General features: G+C 40.4%; 1 protein-coding gene across 2 annotated transcripts in view; it reads right to left on the reverse strand.

The window, feature by feature from the left end:
- trim67 (tripartite motif containing 67) overlaps positions 1-16,554 on the reverse strand; it is a gene marked incomplete at both ends in the record, with an annotated part of 164,725 nt that extends 148,171 nt beyond the window's left edge. For both annotated transcript variants that reach the window (XM_079256011.1, XM_079256010.1), the window contains one exon: positions 15,730-16,554. In XM_079256011.1, coding sequence (XP_079112137.1) covers positions 15,730-16,554 — 825 coding nt within the window. The remainder of the gene's footprint in view (positions 1-15,729) is intronic.
- Positions 16,555-17,177: the final 623 nt, after the last annotated feature.

A 17,177-nucleotide genomic window follows, 5' to 3' on the forward strand; every position in this document is an offset into this window, starting at 1 on the left:
TTTCCTAACAAGCAGGCCAGTCAGGCCACCAGGTGTTGTCCCACTGAATAAACCTACTTAACCATACACGCACTAGATGTTTCCTTTATCTTTATTTACACCCTTTCCCTGTAAAATGTCTCACCTTATAAGGAGAAATATTGTCCTTTAAAAAACAACAGCCCAGGAATATGTCTCTATCTACGGTTTCCAGACTCATCTGGTGACACTAAAAAGTTTGGGACATGTTACCTAAAGCAAAGCCAAAGCTCTTTCTCTCAGTGTACATGCTCTTTACACCTCACAGATGCTGCCTTGTGCTCCCTGATGCACGTCCCAGCAAATCCCCTCGGGAACAGACGGATTCAATTTTGCAAATCTGCCTCCTCAAAATTGCAGCACTCTCTTTTCTGCGAATAGACGTAAACCTGAACTATGGGCGGTCCATCAAAGTATTAAAGCTTAGCTTATTCTGCTGCAGCACAAAGTCAGCAGAGAAAATTGTTTATTCATGCTGTGCTGGAAATATATGACAAGATCCAAAGGTTGCCTAGCAACATTCTTGTTCGCCTGCCACTGTTAATTTCCTTTACTTAAAGAGTTTGACTACAACTTTCATGTTCTGTATATTGAGATGAAATGAATAAATAGTCCTATAGTTTGTACAAATGTTAACACACATGTCAACATCTAATCTGTGTCATAAATGTTGCATTCACATTCTTATTTAATCCAAATATGTTCTGTGTGTTCAGACTTTTTGTTCTGATATTCATTATGTGCATTCCTGGGGCCATTGCTGCCTGGCAGGATCCCAAGGCTGAGAAAACACTTCACAACTTTCTTTCACAACTTGTAACATTTCCCTTCACAGCACTACATCACATGCTAGCAACTGGATATCAAGACGCTGGCTGTTTTGAATGTGAATGGTTGACGTTTTATTAAAGAAAAATATTATTAGACTGAGCAAGAGAAGAAATCAGATCTACTTTTACTCAAATGAGAGCACCCAGAAAAGAGACAGGATAGAAGATGTTTGATGAATTAAGCAGCATTAGAGGATGTGTTGGTGAGAAAATCTGCCACAGTTCAATATGGGTCGGTAAAATCGGTAAATTTGTGCTAGACTGCCTTCAAAGAAGATGTGTCAAGAGAATGATCTGAATGATCAATTTAAAGTTTAGTCAGATCAAGTAAGATCAACTAGAAATCACAGCAATGTTTAAAGGTACAGTACGTATAAATTACTGACACCTAGTGGTAAAGATGGACACAGCAATTACTTCATATCCAAGTGTACCAGTAAATGGACGGTAGCCGTCAAAGGCCAAAATTCATCCAAATAAATGCTTTCATCTGTAAGAGGACCCAGTGGTCTCAGATGCAGTGACGACCGCACGGCAGGTATTAGGTATTGTTGAATTTCTCTCCTGTTGAATTTTTCTTGGGAGATTAATAAAGTATCTACCTATCCATCTATCTTTTTATCTATTTAAGAAGTCGTGTTATCTGACGGTGCTAGCCTTCAATCTGTATCAGGCTCTGTTTAGAAAGCAAATTAACCAGCCAGAGTTTGTGATTCTACTCGATTTATTTTTGTGTTTAACTTCTACAACTGAACAGTAATGTTTGAAAGAGGCAACAAGGCTAACAGAGGCTGTATATGTAGCGTTGTATGGTTTGTATTTGTTACTATAGTTCAGATGGTGCGTTTATATTATATATTTATATATATATATATATATATATATATATATATATATATATATATATATATATATATATATATATATATATATATATACATACATATATACACATATATATATATATATATACATATATACACACACACACATACACACAGTATAGATTAGCTGTCTGTTAGCCTAATAGCTTTAACGTTACTTAGTAGAAGCTGTGAATTTAACAAATAGGCAAAGCAACCATTGTAAAGTAAATAATGCATTTAACATTAAAAAATTATGTTCACCTTTTTTTTTTTTTTACTGTGGTGCAAGCTTACAATGCTTCTCCGTTGCCTGCTCCATGTAGCAAGATGATTCACATTTACAAGATAGCCAAATAAGGACCCCAAAACAGCCAAATACGTACATAGTTGCCCTGAGTAATGCCTGTTTCAAACTTAAACAGCATTGTTGTCTAGGGGGAATTCAGAACAACAGGTAATTGCTTCATGTGCAGATGTGTAATGTCTTCTTCTGTGGTCCTTATAGGACATCACTTGTTTTTTCAGGGACACCGTGGTTAAAATGGTGGCACAAAAACATCAATACCATGTTTGTGAACCTACAGTAAGTGAATGTAAATGGCTCATTTAAAGAGAATAAAAGCATAATCATATTAGCAAAGTAGTTAGATGCCAGTAAAAACTGTGTTTTTAAAGATGTCATTTTTTTCTGTCACTGACTCTTGATTTAGTGACACACTGCAGCTTTTATAGTGAAAATCACCTGATTTTAACACTCAAGATGCTGGGAATTATTGTAGCCATTCGAATGAAACAGAAAAAATCTCACAAATGCACCAAGTCAGGGATTAAACACCACCTACCAGCCAAGTCTTCCCTCTTAAGAGACATCTATGCTTGTCATTAGTGGCAGCTTTGAATATCATTATGCTGTGAGCATCTGTGTCACTCGGCTACAGGAGTGGAAACATCATCAGTACCATTGCAGAAGCTATAGTGTAAAGATGATTATCTCATCACAGAGAGCAGACTTTAACCCCACTGGGAATCTCTGGGACTGTTTATAGCAGGCCCCTTCAAATGGCCTACAATCCTACAGTTGTGCAGACCATGAATGCAACACTTGGTTGCCTAGCAACATTAACCCCAGTTCGTGTTGTGTTTTGAAGTTTTAAGAGCAGCGCTAGCAAGCATGTCGCTCACTGTCCCAAAACGCAAAATTGTCAACAAAAACTGCAGATTTAACCTCTTCTGGACTGATAAGTATTTGTTTATTTTTCTGTCACGTTGGAGCGCCAAACCGACGTGTTTAATATGCAATGAGTGTGTGGCGGTGTGTAAAGATTATAATGTGAGGAGTTTAGTTTGATATGAACTTTTTATGTTAAAAGTTCGGAGGAAAATAGGCTTTGACTGGAATTTTCATTATATTATTTCGTGCATTTGCCCTTGTCATGTGGGACTGAATTTAAAATAGAAAAAATAATAAAATACTTATTTTTCAAAATGTAAATGTGTCTTCTTTATTTATTTATTTTTTTTAATTTATTTTTACAGATTTATTTTCCCTTACTTTATTTACTGGCTCTGATTGAATTTGAAGTGTCTTTGAAATTACAGAGAAGCCAATTAATAAGCTTAATGTTTTATTGCTTTTCCAAATGCTAAGGTATTTTTTTGTGATTGTTTTGCCTGAAATTATTATTCTTCATAATATGAAAAGGTATTTCATTTATCATAATGGCGTTCATAAGAATATTTCATTGTAATACTGCTAATATCGCGAGGTTTGGCTCAGTGTAAGAGGCTTTGAGAGCTGCATACGCTCAGACATACAAAGGACTTTGACCGAGCCATATCTAAAGCAGCTAGGCTAATTAGCTAGCTGCACAAGACTGCCCTAAAGCTCTAAGTTTACCTGATTAGGACCTTCAAAGTGGCAGGCAGCCACGAGGTAATACTTTGCTAATATTTGTATGTCTCTGTTGATCATGTTTAAAATTACTGTCATTTATTTCTGTAGTTTTCACAGCGTTTGTTAAGCCACAATAAAGCGCCCGTCTTGAGAAAACGTGCCAGTGTTGTCATTTTGGAGCCACATGAATATCTGATTGAGTAACCCTGGTTTATAGTGTTCATAGTCTCCAATCGTCAAGGAACAAATTTAATGAAACTGGAAGAAAATAACTGTAATTTTCCATTGACATATAGAGCCTACATCAGAAAACTAAAGGTGGTAGCAAAACACTAGTGCAGGGGTAGGCAAGTCTGGTCCTCCAGTGCCACAGTCCTGCAAATGTTAGGAGTTTTCCTGCTCCAACACACCTGATACAAATCAATGGCTAATTAGCAGACATGTGCAGAGTTTGATGTCAAGTTCTGTACAAGTCTACTGATTAGGCCTGATGTGTGCCAGGTGTGTTGCAGCAGGGAAACTCCTAACATTTGCAGGACTGAGGCACTGGAGGACCAGAGTTTCCTACCCCTGCTCTAGTGTTTGTGATTTAATTTGGCAAGACACTTTATAGAAACACAAACAGTGAAGCAATGATGTAAAATGTTCTGAACTTATCATACAGTATTAGCGACAAATGCTAACATGTCATGATCACATGGTGAACCAGTTTCTCTTTTTTAACTGTAGGAAAATTTATCATTATTTTAACATGATCATGGAGAAAAAATGGGCTGACCCATTTATAATCTACAATAATCTCAAGATAATACAGCAGGACCCTCCAACACACACACAGCAGAAAAACCAGAAACTCTGCATTTCTGGCTTTTAATATTTAAGTGCAGCTCTTCGCTGGCCTCAGCTAGGTCACACATACGCATGCACATAAGTACACATATGTGTGCGTGCTTTGAATACACACTTTGTGTCTGCCTGACTGATCAGAGGAAACTGGATCAGTGTATCTTCCTCTGCATTCCCTCAGCTAAAGTTCATCCGCTTCACTTATGCATATTCATGCTCTGTGAATGTGTGTCGATGTGTGCGTATCGGGGGACCGTAATCCCCCAGGGCTGCTCTGTAAAATAATAACTGTTGGACAGAAATGATCCTGTTGTTTTTCTTCTATAATTCTTGGCACGTTATTTGAGAAAGCAGAAAAACACACAAGTGCTCACAAATGCATCAAATACTAAAGAAAAAAAGGAACTGTGGAGAAAGTAACTCCCTCGGGGTTTCGATTAAACCGAACAAGACACACATATCGTCAACATAAGCCAAAGCAGTAACATCTATATCTAATATTATTCATATATAACCATTTATTAGCTCTATGGTTATGGTGTGAGTTGTTTTAAACCTTAAATTTTAAATAATTTAAAACATAAAGCAGTTTTCTTTTTCAACTAATATTTTCAGCTCTTTTTCACAGTGTGCTCTAAAATCATCACCAGCATGACAGAACCTCCACCTTGCTTTACTTCAAGTAGTAATCTTTTCCTTATGGGTCTCCTTTAACACCTTTATAGACACTTATCAGTGATGTCACAGTGTTATTACGCCGTGTCGGGTGGGAAAAAGCTAGCTGTTAATATGCCGTGACGTCTCATCAAGCATGGAGCTGCCAAACTTCACACTTTCCAAACCAGTTTGCCAGTTATGTGGTCAAATCACACAGCTATATCATAAAAATTGACTTTTTGTTGCTGAAGACCTGCAAGATTTTCCAAAATCCTGGCTTAAAAAAGATCTGCAAAACCACCGCCAGACAGGGATCTTGCTACCCGACTCAGCTTACCATGACATTTAGTCAAATGACGGCGCATTGTCAGGAGGAGAATTATAAGTCGTTAGAGGCTGATAAATATTTAGTGGCATGATGTGTATCAGATCTTGAGCTGTGGAAAGTACCCCAAAGTGTTTCTTCTTCATGAGTAAAAACCTGCAGATGCAGATAACGTTAACGCGATGTGAAAATTTGGGATGTCTTCGTGTTATATTTCGGAGCCAACATTACAATAACTGTGAGAGAACATTGCTACTTTATGGCTGTTTATCGTCACCAAGAGGAAAAACATGAGTCTAACTTTCATGACCCTGAAACTGTCGTCACCATTTCTCGCATATTTATATTTAAAGGCTGATTTTGCCAAATATGAAAACAAGACACCACAGTTGCTTTTATATGGTGAGTAACCTTCGATTAGTTTTGTCTTTGGTTGGTTTTCTGCCACTGAAATGCTCGCTACGTACCTGAGAGCCCTATGACAGCTTCCAGTTGTCTCGTTTAATGGCAGCAACCCATTTAGCCTGTTGTTCAGGGTCAGCAGGCAGCCAGGAACGTAAAATCCCATCATTGGGACGTCGACTGGATCTGCAGCAGCCGTACACCTGCTTTGTTTATCGTTTTGCCACCCACAAACGTCGCCACCGTGCAAGTCATATGATCACTGACGAAACCTGAGAATGGTCTATATCAGGGGTATTCAACTGGGTCCTACAAGGTCTACAATCCAGCAGGTTTTCCATGTATCACTGATCCAACACAGCTGACTCAAATTAATGAGTCTTTGTGCAGAACCTGACAGGTTGTTGGATCTATTTAATTTGATTCAGGTGTGTTGAAGCAGGAATACCTGCTGGATAGCGGACCTCGTAGGACCCAGTAGAAGACCACTGATCTATATGGACCCTGTCTGGTGACTGATAGAAAATACATGAATCTGAGCTCCTTTACTATGAAAACAAGTCATATGGGTATTTTTTATTTGATTTAGTCTTGGGAGGAATTATAAGGATATTTCAGCATCTCACATCATAATTAGTGAGACACACTTAATTTGGGCTCTTAAGGTACATGAGTTAAAAAAGAAAACGCATGGCCATGATGTAATTATCCCACTCCAACATGTTAGTTACCCTTGGTTTAGCAGCATGCGACGATTATTCATGCAGTATAAAATTCTCTTCCAACGTCACCAGACAGGCTCCATAACGTTCCGTACACGAACGCAGTGACTCACAAACAGATGTAATTTGGATTATTCAATAAAGACTGTGTACCTCGTCAACATTGGTTTTCCTTTAAGCCAATCCTCCCTCGTCTTCCCCAGTAGAGCCAGATCAGAGCAGTGTGTGATCCAGGCTGAAGTAAACACTCCATGAGGGGCTACAAGGATTGCAGTCATTTCCCTGTGGTGCTTTTAAATGGTTTTCTATTGTCAGGTCACAATATTCCAGATTTCTTTTCGTTCAGCCAATCAGGTCTTCTGACAAAAAGTATGATAGTAACGACAAAAATCTGGTTATTTCTGCACACAGAAATCATTTGTACAGTTTTTCATCCTACTGGACATGAAAATAAGACAGAAATGCCGTCTCATGATGCTTTGACGTATCAAGCAGATCCAGTTTGGAAAAAGAGACTGTGGCCTATTTACCTTTATTTATATTTAACATTTTGTTGTGACTGTGAACATTAGTTTTGTATTGATTCATTTGTGGCTAATGAAACCTTAAATACGTTCATTTAGTTCGACTTGAAAGTTAAAGCCATTAAAATCTGTCAATTACTCCATTTTTTCCCCCACATTGTTATTTTACCATAAATCTTCCGGATTATGATACGAGGAGAAATCGGCCCAACTGGTGACAGGAACTGGTGACTGGAACTGGTGACTGACACTTCTCTTTCTCCCACCAAAACGGTCGTCAGAGAACTTCCCTATGTTTTAAAATCCACAACTTGACAGGTACGCATCAAAAGTGTGTTGATAGTTGTATTGACAGTAGATTTTATGAGTGTATTTTTATCTATAACACACTAAAACCACTGCTGTTTAATTTCTTAATAGTTTGTTGGGATTGAGGACTAAGATTCAGAAAGCTCCTGAAATGGGAGTGTGGAACCTGGTGGTTAAAAAGGTGGGCTTGGGTATGGAGAACCCAAGTCCTCAACATGCAGATAACAGATCACAGATAAAAGAAAAAAGCCGGAAACAAGAAGAATCTTGCAAACAATGGAGGAGAAAAGGAGGGGGTGATAAATAAAGGTAGTAAAGTAAAAGCAGACTAGCAAAGGTAAAGCATGCAGAGCGGTCAGGTTGGCACCCAAACACGAACGACCAGAAAACTAAAAGATGTGACGGTTAAACTGGTGTGCTTGTTAGAAAACATCTAAAGTTTGTCTTCCCCGCTGAACAGCTGGAACTTTAATGCAGTTGAGGTCTGCTGCACATATCTACTCACTAAATCAGGTCTTAGCTCCACAACTCGCTCGCTGACAAGCTCAACACAAGTCTGCTAATTCAGTCTGACAGGAATCAGGATGTGTTGCAACAGGGAAACTTCTAACATTCGCAGGACTGCGGCCCTCCAGGACCAGAGCTGCCCACCCGTGATTTTGTCCAGTTAAGCGTTGCGGTAAGCTCGTCCCAGCAGTCATTAGGGGCGAGAGACAGATCCACCCTGGACAGGTCGCCAGTCCATCATAGCACAACTTCCTCACTACACGAAAAAACAAACATATCAAGCTAAAACTGCTTCCTTTAGCACAAAATATGGACAAAACAAACACATGAGGCTCGTGACAAAAATCCAAGAAGCGAGTCCTACAAGGTCCGCAGTCCAGTAGGTTTTCCATGTATCCCTGCTCCGTTAGAGCTACTGGCCTGCAGGTTTTAGATGTTTCCCTGCTCCAATACACCACATTGGCATTAATGGCTCATCACGGTTTGTGCAGAACTCAACAAGCGGATCAAGAGTCATTTAATTTTGTCGTGTTTAGACAGGGAAACACCTAAAACCTGCAGGTCAGAGGAAACTGGACATAAACCAAACAGTTTAGGAGATTTAGATCAGAAGCAAAGGGAGTCTGTGTTGGTATTTCCCGGTGATGAGATTGGACCTCTGTCTCCAGACAGAAGCTATAGAACCGGGCTTCTAATGGAGACAGCGTGGCAGATGACTCCGCTAAATATCAATAGGTCTCTTTAAGGTTGGACTAATACAACCCGGTCTCATGCATCAAAACTGCCCCAGAAAATTCATTTTGTCGTCTTTAATTCGCAGTTTGCTGCAGCCATCCGCTAGCTGTAGGAAAGCGAGTGTGCAGCCGTCACTCTGGATGAGACGTCATTAATGTCTGTTGCCATGTCCAGAACACACTTCCCAATTCAATCTGCGCAGCAACAACGACCACGTTGTGACACTCCTCTACAAAACTGGTTGGAGTCGCTTCGGCCGCCTCCAGCTGTGGTTTTGTGGTTTCATTATGAAAACAGATTTTTATTCCATCAGGGTTTTCCTCCCTTCGCAATTTAGATTAATTAAATAAACAAATGTGCTACAAGACACACGTATTACCATTAGTTACTCTACAGAAAAGAGCTATCAGAATAGTTCAAAAGGTTCGATATAATCACCACTAAAATTAAGAGATCTGGTAAATCTTAAAACTGCCCAAAATTACGTTTAAAGCATCAAAAAAAAAAAAAAAAAACCTCTTCCAGCCAATATCCAAAACCACCATAAGTACAATTTAAAAGGAAAGCATACATTTTATCAAACAAAAGTAAGAACCGCTTTAAAATCTGTGTCACGGTGACTGGAGTCATTCTGTGGAACAATCTTGCAGAAAAAATTAATAAATTGTTCAGTTTTAAAGAATGTTTAAAAAAGAAGCCATAAAGAGGTATAAGGAGGAGAGAGACCGATGCTTTTAGCATAAGAGGGTGTACTGTGCAGATGTATATTACAGATGGAGGGTTGGGTAGAGGTCGGAGAGGGTGTGGCCTGCGTGTGTTTGTCTCGTCTTAATGTCACTGTGTTGTGTGTGGATGAATGCTGGTGGGTGGGGGTGTGGACATTTAAAACCATTGCTTCTTCCACTCCCTTTTCAAACCACGCACATTGATGTATGTAGTTTACCTTTTGTTTTTTTTGTGTAAAGTGTGCAGGTTTGAAATAAACAAATGAATGAAGCTAAAGACGGAACTGAATCTCAAATAACTTCCAATTCCAACTTTATTTACACAGCGCTTTAAAACAACAGTTGACCAAAGCGCTGTACACAATCCCAAGCTCAACAACATACAGAATATATTAGAAGTAAAATAAAATAAAAACAATAAAAATATTAGTCAATTGAACACAAGAAAGAAGAAGAAAATAAAGAAACATTAAAAAGGAGTCAACAACTCAAGCAGTGTTAAAAGCCAGGGAAAAAGGTGACTTTTAAGAGCAGATTTAAAAGCAGAAAGAGACGCCGCCTGTCTCAGGTGCAGTGATTTCCATAGTTAGTAACAACTGAAAAGGAGCGGTCCCCCCCTGAATTTCAGCTTGGTTTCTGAGACAACCAGCAGGGAGCGATCTGCCGACCTCAGAGAGTGAGAAGGGGTGTAAGTCTGAAGCAGGTCGGACAGATACTGTGGGGCGAGGCCATGTTGGCATTTAAAAACAAATAAAAGAATTTTAAAATCAACACAGGTAACCAATACAGAGACTGCAAAACCGGAGTCATGTGTTCCTGCTTCTTAAGCCGAGCTGCAGCGTTCTGAACTAGTTGCAGTCGGCCAACAGTTGACTGACTGAGCCCGACATAAAGTGCGTTGCAGCAATCTAGGTGATTGGTAATAAAAGCATGAATTAAAATCATGTCGAGAAACAAGAGGCTTGGCTTTAGACTATTGTCTAAGCTGAAAGAAAGACTAAAACTGTGCCGTGGCTGCTGTGGTTGCCGTGGTTGCCGTGGCTGCTGTGGCTGCGAGGGGCTGGCGACCTGCACCGGGTGTACCCCGCCTCTCGCCCGCAGGCTGCTGGGATACCTCCAGCTGCTCCGCGACCCTTCAACAGATGAAGCGGTTCAGATAACGGATGGATGCACGTTGCTGTGGATGAATCAGCACAGTTTCTAACTGCTGTGTCATTCATTTAACCCTTTAATATCCTTCTTGACAGTTTAATTGAGCACATTTAAGATGCTGGTCTGAATTTTATTAATATTCCCAATTATATTTGTATTTTATTCCATTACTTGTTTGGTTTTTTTTAACCTATTTAATCTTTTTTATATTATTATTTTATGTTCTTATCCTGTGTAATTTCTTATTTTTACACGATATCTCCAGCGTTCCTCCGTGGGGGCTGCCTGCACGCGGCTCTGGCTGGATTATCTCTGTCTCATGGGGGGCATGTGCTTGGTCTGGAGGGTCTGTGGCAGTTTATCGCTGCTGACCTGTCACAAGGTGCTCGCTTTGTGGGTTTGCTCTGGCCTGGGGCTGTTGGCGGGTCCTGGTGCAAGGGACCTCTTAAGATGGTGTTTACTGAATGAGGGTCCTCTGTATTCAACCACAAGGTTTATTTACTGTGTACATGTACCTGTATGTGTGTTATTAAAATGTGTAAAGCACTTTGTGTTTTGTTCTAAATATCTGAAAGTGAAGTGGTGAATGATGTGATGAAGTGCTTTATAGGAAAAATTTTATTCAATCTAAAAAAAAACCTTTTGATTTTGGTTTATTTTTAAACAGACTGTAAATTTTATCTCTACTTTTCCTTTTCCCAGATGTGATGCTTTCACTAAAAACTGCCCTCAAACACTGATTTTAAAAAAGTCCATTTCTTTTTCCACTGATGTCATGAAAGTGAAATAAAGCTGATTCTGATTTGCTTCCATTGGCAACGCCAGCGGTCAATACGCTGTAACTAACTAGCTAATTAAAGGTTATTTGTTTACTAATGATTTATGGATCATTGTCTCCATAAGACAGAAGGATTTCTCCACATCTTGGGTAGGTTTCTAACCATTCTGACTGACGATCATTTGTTATTCATTAATAAATACGTAAAATTGATTTTAGTGCAGATTTTCAAGTAGATAAATTATCAAATTATCCAGTCTGCCAACCCGAATCTCATTCTAAATATAACAGAATTAACAAAGGATACTTTATTCAAAAACACATCAGCAAAGACAGACAACACTTTGTCATGCTTAATGCCACATAATGGATTTTCACCCCAATTTCTGCAATGTATAATATAATCAATTAATCAATCGAGCTATTTGCTTACGACAGAACCATGGTGGTACACAAAACCCCCTTCAGCTGGTCATGCTGAAGAAAAACCTTCCTCACTCAGAAAATGAAGCATGTTGGTTTGAAGACACAGCAGAGGAAGACAAGCGGGACAGAGGATGAGGAGGAGGGAGGGATGAAGCAGAGAAGAGCTAAACTAAACAGAGCACACGAGAAAAGGAAATTCTATGACTGACCTAAGTAAGAGACACTTCAAAAACTCAGCCACCGTTTCGGCTCCGCCACAAAAAAAATGAAGTCATCGATCTCCTTCGGTGAGAAGGACACCACATTAACTAAGTGTCGGCCATCTCTTATTCATACGCTGCTTATTACTTATCAACGCCCTCTCACTGCTGTATACTGATGGGATTTTCACGGCCCATTTATGGGACCGGGTGACAGAAGGGAAGGATGGAGGAAGGGCAGCAGGAAGGAAGGGGAGGGTGTAAATAAGAGACAGACATGTGGAGAAGGTGAGCGATGAGCATAAGCAGGAAAATGAATGAGATGCGTGTGTGTGTGTGTGTAGGCTTCCAATCTCCCAAAAAACAAGAGACACACACTAAGAGATTAGTCCCAATGACCCACTTTGCAGGAGGCATGCAAAAATGGCTTTTAATTTACACAAATGACGTCTGGGTGTGGGGATGATGGGCGAATGAAACGCTCCATTACGGACAGGAAGTAAGCCCAATCATTTAAAGCTAGACAAAGGTTGGCTCTACAGTCCCGCAGCCTCTTTCAGACACACTAATAGTCTTTTAATTCCTCTTTTACTTCCAGCCCCTCAGGCTTTTTTACACACTCAGACTAGATTCTCGTCATGAATAAGGTAATTGATTTTATAATTATAGTATAAAATGTTAAAATGCCAGAACATGCTTGGTCACTTGTATGAAACATAATGAAACTGAATATATGAGTCTTCGGGTTTTAATGGCTCAGAATGTCTCGACAGCCTCCCACAGAAGCAGTAATTACACCACATTTTGCTAATGCACAACATCTCACAGAAAATGAATCCCACCTGTAAAGAATGCAAAGGTACGCCATGTTGTGTTGCATGTTGGTTGTTTGTGGTCTCCCTTATGATCATATGTGGTTCCTGCAGTTACAGCCTGGTTAGCTTTGGTTTAGCTCGGCTCAAACGTGAGTCAAAATAGTCAAATCTGGTCAAGAGGCGAAGACATGGAGGCAAAAAATGGAATTTTTATCAAAAGAAACTGAATCTTGCTTCAAGCGAAGAAGATAAACAACAACCATCCACTAGACAGGATAACCAACTCTGAAGCTCTACTTCTACTCAGATTCTGGCACAGTCTTGTATAAAATCTGCTAATCCACAAGCAGGTGGAACCGAAATGTTCATTTTAGGCCTAACTAATACAGTGAACCAATTATAATATTTATGAATACATTCAGCCGTTGTATGAAGACGGATATGGAGTATAATAACGTGCGAATGTTCGCCCTCTAGTGGTTATGTGAGAAACTGCAAGTGCAAAGAATGGAGAGGGATTTGTTTTTAAACCTAACACGACTATTTTCAAACCAGTAACCAAATCATTTGATTTTCACCTCTAATTAAGTGCTTTTACACCATATAGGTCACCAGAGAATTACACGTTCATCATAATACGTTGCATGTACATGTAACCATGGTTACCTGTACAAATGCATCCATATGGATGCTGCATTGTAAAAGGAATATATTTAAGCCTGTTCTCTAACTCACAGTTCTTATTAAAACTGTTTAGCTAAAATACTGCTGTGTTACTGTGATTGATCATTCTTGAGCAAAAAGACCTTAATCTTAATTCTTTCATTTTCTCTTTTCACAACAAAAAAAAAAAAAAAACTGATCTATAATCTTCATAGGTAAAACTCATTGTTATTGGGTAGGATTTAATAAGTTTCACAGTTCTTCCTACTCCTGTTCAAACAGATTGATCATTCCTTTGTTGGTTTTTCATTTTTTTGTCACTTATGTGCCTCATTATTTTGTTTTCTTGTTGTTTTTTATTTCAATTCAGCTTTATTTGTATAGCGCCACTTCTCAACAATGTTGTCACAGGACACTTTACATCCACATCATTTCAAGCCCATTCATACATATCCTATAATAGAAACCAACTGATTGCATCGAGTCATGACTTCCATCCAATCCTCCATCCTGAGCTGCACGAGGCGACAGTGGGAAGGAAAAAACTCTCCTTTAACAGGAAGAAAACCTCCAGCAGAACCCGGCTCAGGGAGGGCAGCCATCTGCCTCTGCTGGTTGGGGTGGAGAGGACAGGAAAGACAGATCATCTATGTTTAAGTTGTAATCTAACTACTGTTCAAAATAAAGGAAGTTAATCAGAATTATTGGGGGGAAGATAAGTACCAGATGGTTATTTCTGTCTCTTTTTTTTTTCTAATAACAAAACTCACTAAATATGCTAAAGTAGGCTATAGGAACTATTTTATGTTGGCCTCTGTAGTTTTTATCCCAAACAGCTGTTGACAAGTAGCGTGTTTCACATGATGGTAGAAACTTGGTAGAAACTTTGTTTCTACCGTCATGTGATGCAAAAGGTCTCAGAAACTGTTAAATATGATACATCTGGCTGGTTGGTTTTTCAGCTCTGATATGAATAAAAGCCATTTTAAAGAGGAATAAGACTATAAAACACAGACTTTTATGAAAAGAAGGATTTTTTTTTTCGTTTTTCTTTTGCATGAAGCAGCTTTGACCCTAAAACCAGATTATCTGCTGGTTTTTGCTTTATGGTTTCTCTATTGGTCGGATGATTGGAAGCTTTATCAACATGTGTGCTCAACATAGATATAAGCAAGACTGAAAACAAAAAAACACAATATTTTCACGACAAAAATAAAAATAAAAAATCATTAGAAGAGTGTGATGTCTGTATGGCAGAACCAAAAAAAAAAAAAAAAAAAAAAAGAAAACTTCAATAAATAGACAATCATTTGTGTTTTTTATGCCTGTTTATAAATAAATAGTTATTTAAATCACAATGGAACTTATAAAATATAAAATCAACCTTTAATCCGGCACAGATGTCTAAAGAAGAACATATGAAGCACTGATTTAGCCCGTCAGCCAACTCATGAGAATTAACAATGACCTCTTCCTCCAACGCTGTAATCATCAATCACATCACATGCGCCCACTAACAGTACAGCTGTGGGCCAACACGCTCATGTGACTCATGCACACTAGGATTTCATGCCCACAGTAATTATTTTATCATGTGATCATTCTGGTGAATCACACAGTTTTAATTTGCCCCACATACAGTGAAGTTAACATAAGCAGCTTGTTTCCCTTCTTTTGGACTATTATCTCCTTTAATAGCTTGAATTTAAAAAGACAAGTATGTGTAACAAGAGTGATATGTCTCTCATGCTTTTATGTTTGGAATTCCACCAAATCCTGATGTAAACCATAAAATCTCCACTCTGTTCATGTTCAGAATGTGTTCAACTCATTGTCTTGTGCTCCGTTACATATGGAAATCCCCCCCCCCAAAAAAAAGGCCGAATAAAAATATTCCAGACCAATAAAGAGAAATGCGCGCGCGTAAGGCAGCTCGAGGCGTCCTGGATTCAGATCACGTCAGGTGGGAGTGTTTTTCAACTGTGCCATGAGAGATTATCAGGTGTGGTGTGAGAAATTTCCCAAATTAACCTCATTGGTCTAAAAAGCAGCTCTGTGTTGATCCAAACAGGCCCCGGTGAAAGATAATAAAATTCCTTCTTCTTGTGTTTATCTGATTTCTGTTCAAGAGGCTTTGATGAGATGGACTTTATATTAATCATATGAACTTTAAAAAAAAAAAACGTTTTGGTTTGTGGTGTGCTTTGTGATTTTTCAGTGAAAAAAAGGTGTGCCTTGGCTGAAAAAGGTTGAAAACCATTGAGGTAAAGCCCGGGTGGGAGTGTGTGTGTGTGTGTGTGTGTGTGTGTGTGTGTGTGTGTGTGTGTCCACTCACCTTGTGCTGCTTCCACATCACGGCCAGAGGTTTGACGTCGTGCTTGGCGTGTTTCCCCTCCTCCAGACACTTCATGCACACGGGAGCCTTGCAGCCGCAGCAGTACATGCTGAAGTTTTCCGCTTCGTGATCCACGCATGTTGCCGGTTTCCGCGCGGTGGCAGGCGGCGGCTGCGGCGCGCTGCTGCCGCCTGCGCCGCTGCCGCTTCCGCCGCCGCCGCTGGCCGCTCCTCCCGTCGCGTGGTTCGGCGGCGGCACCAGGCGGTGCTTGGCGAGCGGACCTCGGGACGGGTGGCACCGCTGCTGGCAGGCGTGACAGTAGTACACGTCGCACTGCTCGCACATCACCGTGGCGTCCACCGGGTTGCGGTCGCACAGCTGACACTTGACGGCGGTGGAAGCGGAGGAGATGCCGCGGTTCTGCTGGTACCGCACCACGATGGCCTCCAGCAGTCGGTTCCGTGGGAAACCCCGGAGCCCCCGCTCGTCCAGGGACACGCTCCTGTGGCACAGCGGACAGGTGAGGGAGCAGTGGCGGTGGGGGATGACCGGAGGAAACACCCGCACCCCGTTGGGAGACTTGAGCTGGCACGGCGTGTAGGAGCCGTAGCCGCTGTCCGTCTCGCTGTACAGACTCATCTTGTCCATGTCCATGTAGTCATAGTCAGAGCTGCCCGAGGCTCGGCTCTGGACCGGGGTCTCTCCGTCCGGGGTCTGCACCGTGATGTTGCGCGCGCACGCCAGGCAAACATTGTGGGAACACGGAAGCAGGATGGGGTCCTTGAAGAGAGAACCGCAAACGGGACATTTCAACTCTTCCTCCATCCTTCCCGTGGGTGTGGGTGAAGCGGAGGGAGAAGCTGCTTCGGTGGAGACGCTCCAGCACCGACTGGCGAGGACAGCTCCCCGAACTGACGCACGCATGCGCAGACAGGGGCGGGGAGTGGGGTTTGAGTTGATTGATCTGATTAATTTCCTGGGATTAAAACACCACAAATCTCAGATTATCATGACTTGTAATCGGAGATTATTTCTTCTTCTTGACTTTTCTTGACTTAAACATGAGATAAAGAGCTAAACAGGCCACTTTGGGCCCCAAGACGGCTTTAAAGAATTAAAACAACCACAAAATGTCTCTAATATTTGTATTGGTCTTGGATATTTTCTCTTCCTCTCTTATTAGCTGTAAATGCATGGTGTTATTAGAGTTGCCAGACAATTTGAAGTTTCCTTTAGTGATGAATAAAGTTCTATGTTCCAACCTTGTTTGTCCAAAATTTCTCTACATTTCTTTAGATATTTATTAATGCTGTAAACTTTTGAGTTATAAGGTCAGTAGGGTTCACTTCCCAATATGACTTTAGTGAGTTAAATGTCTGCACAAAGCCAGGACTAAAATGCAGTGGGAACCTTTTGTTGCAGATTAGTGAAGAAGGAAAGGGCCTCCA

This window comes from Telmatherina bonti (assembly GCF_933228915.1).
Source record: "Telmatherina bonti genome assembly, chromosome: 16".
Lineage (NCBI taxonomy): Eukaryota > Metazoa > Chordata > Actinopteri > Atheriniformes > Telmatherinidae > Telmatherina > Telmatherina bonti.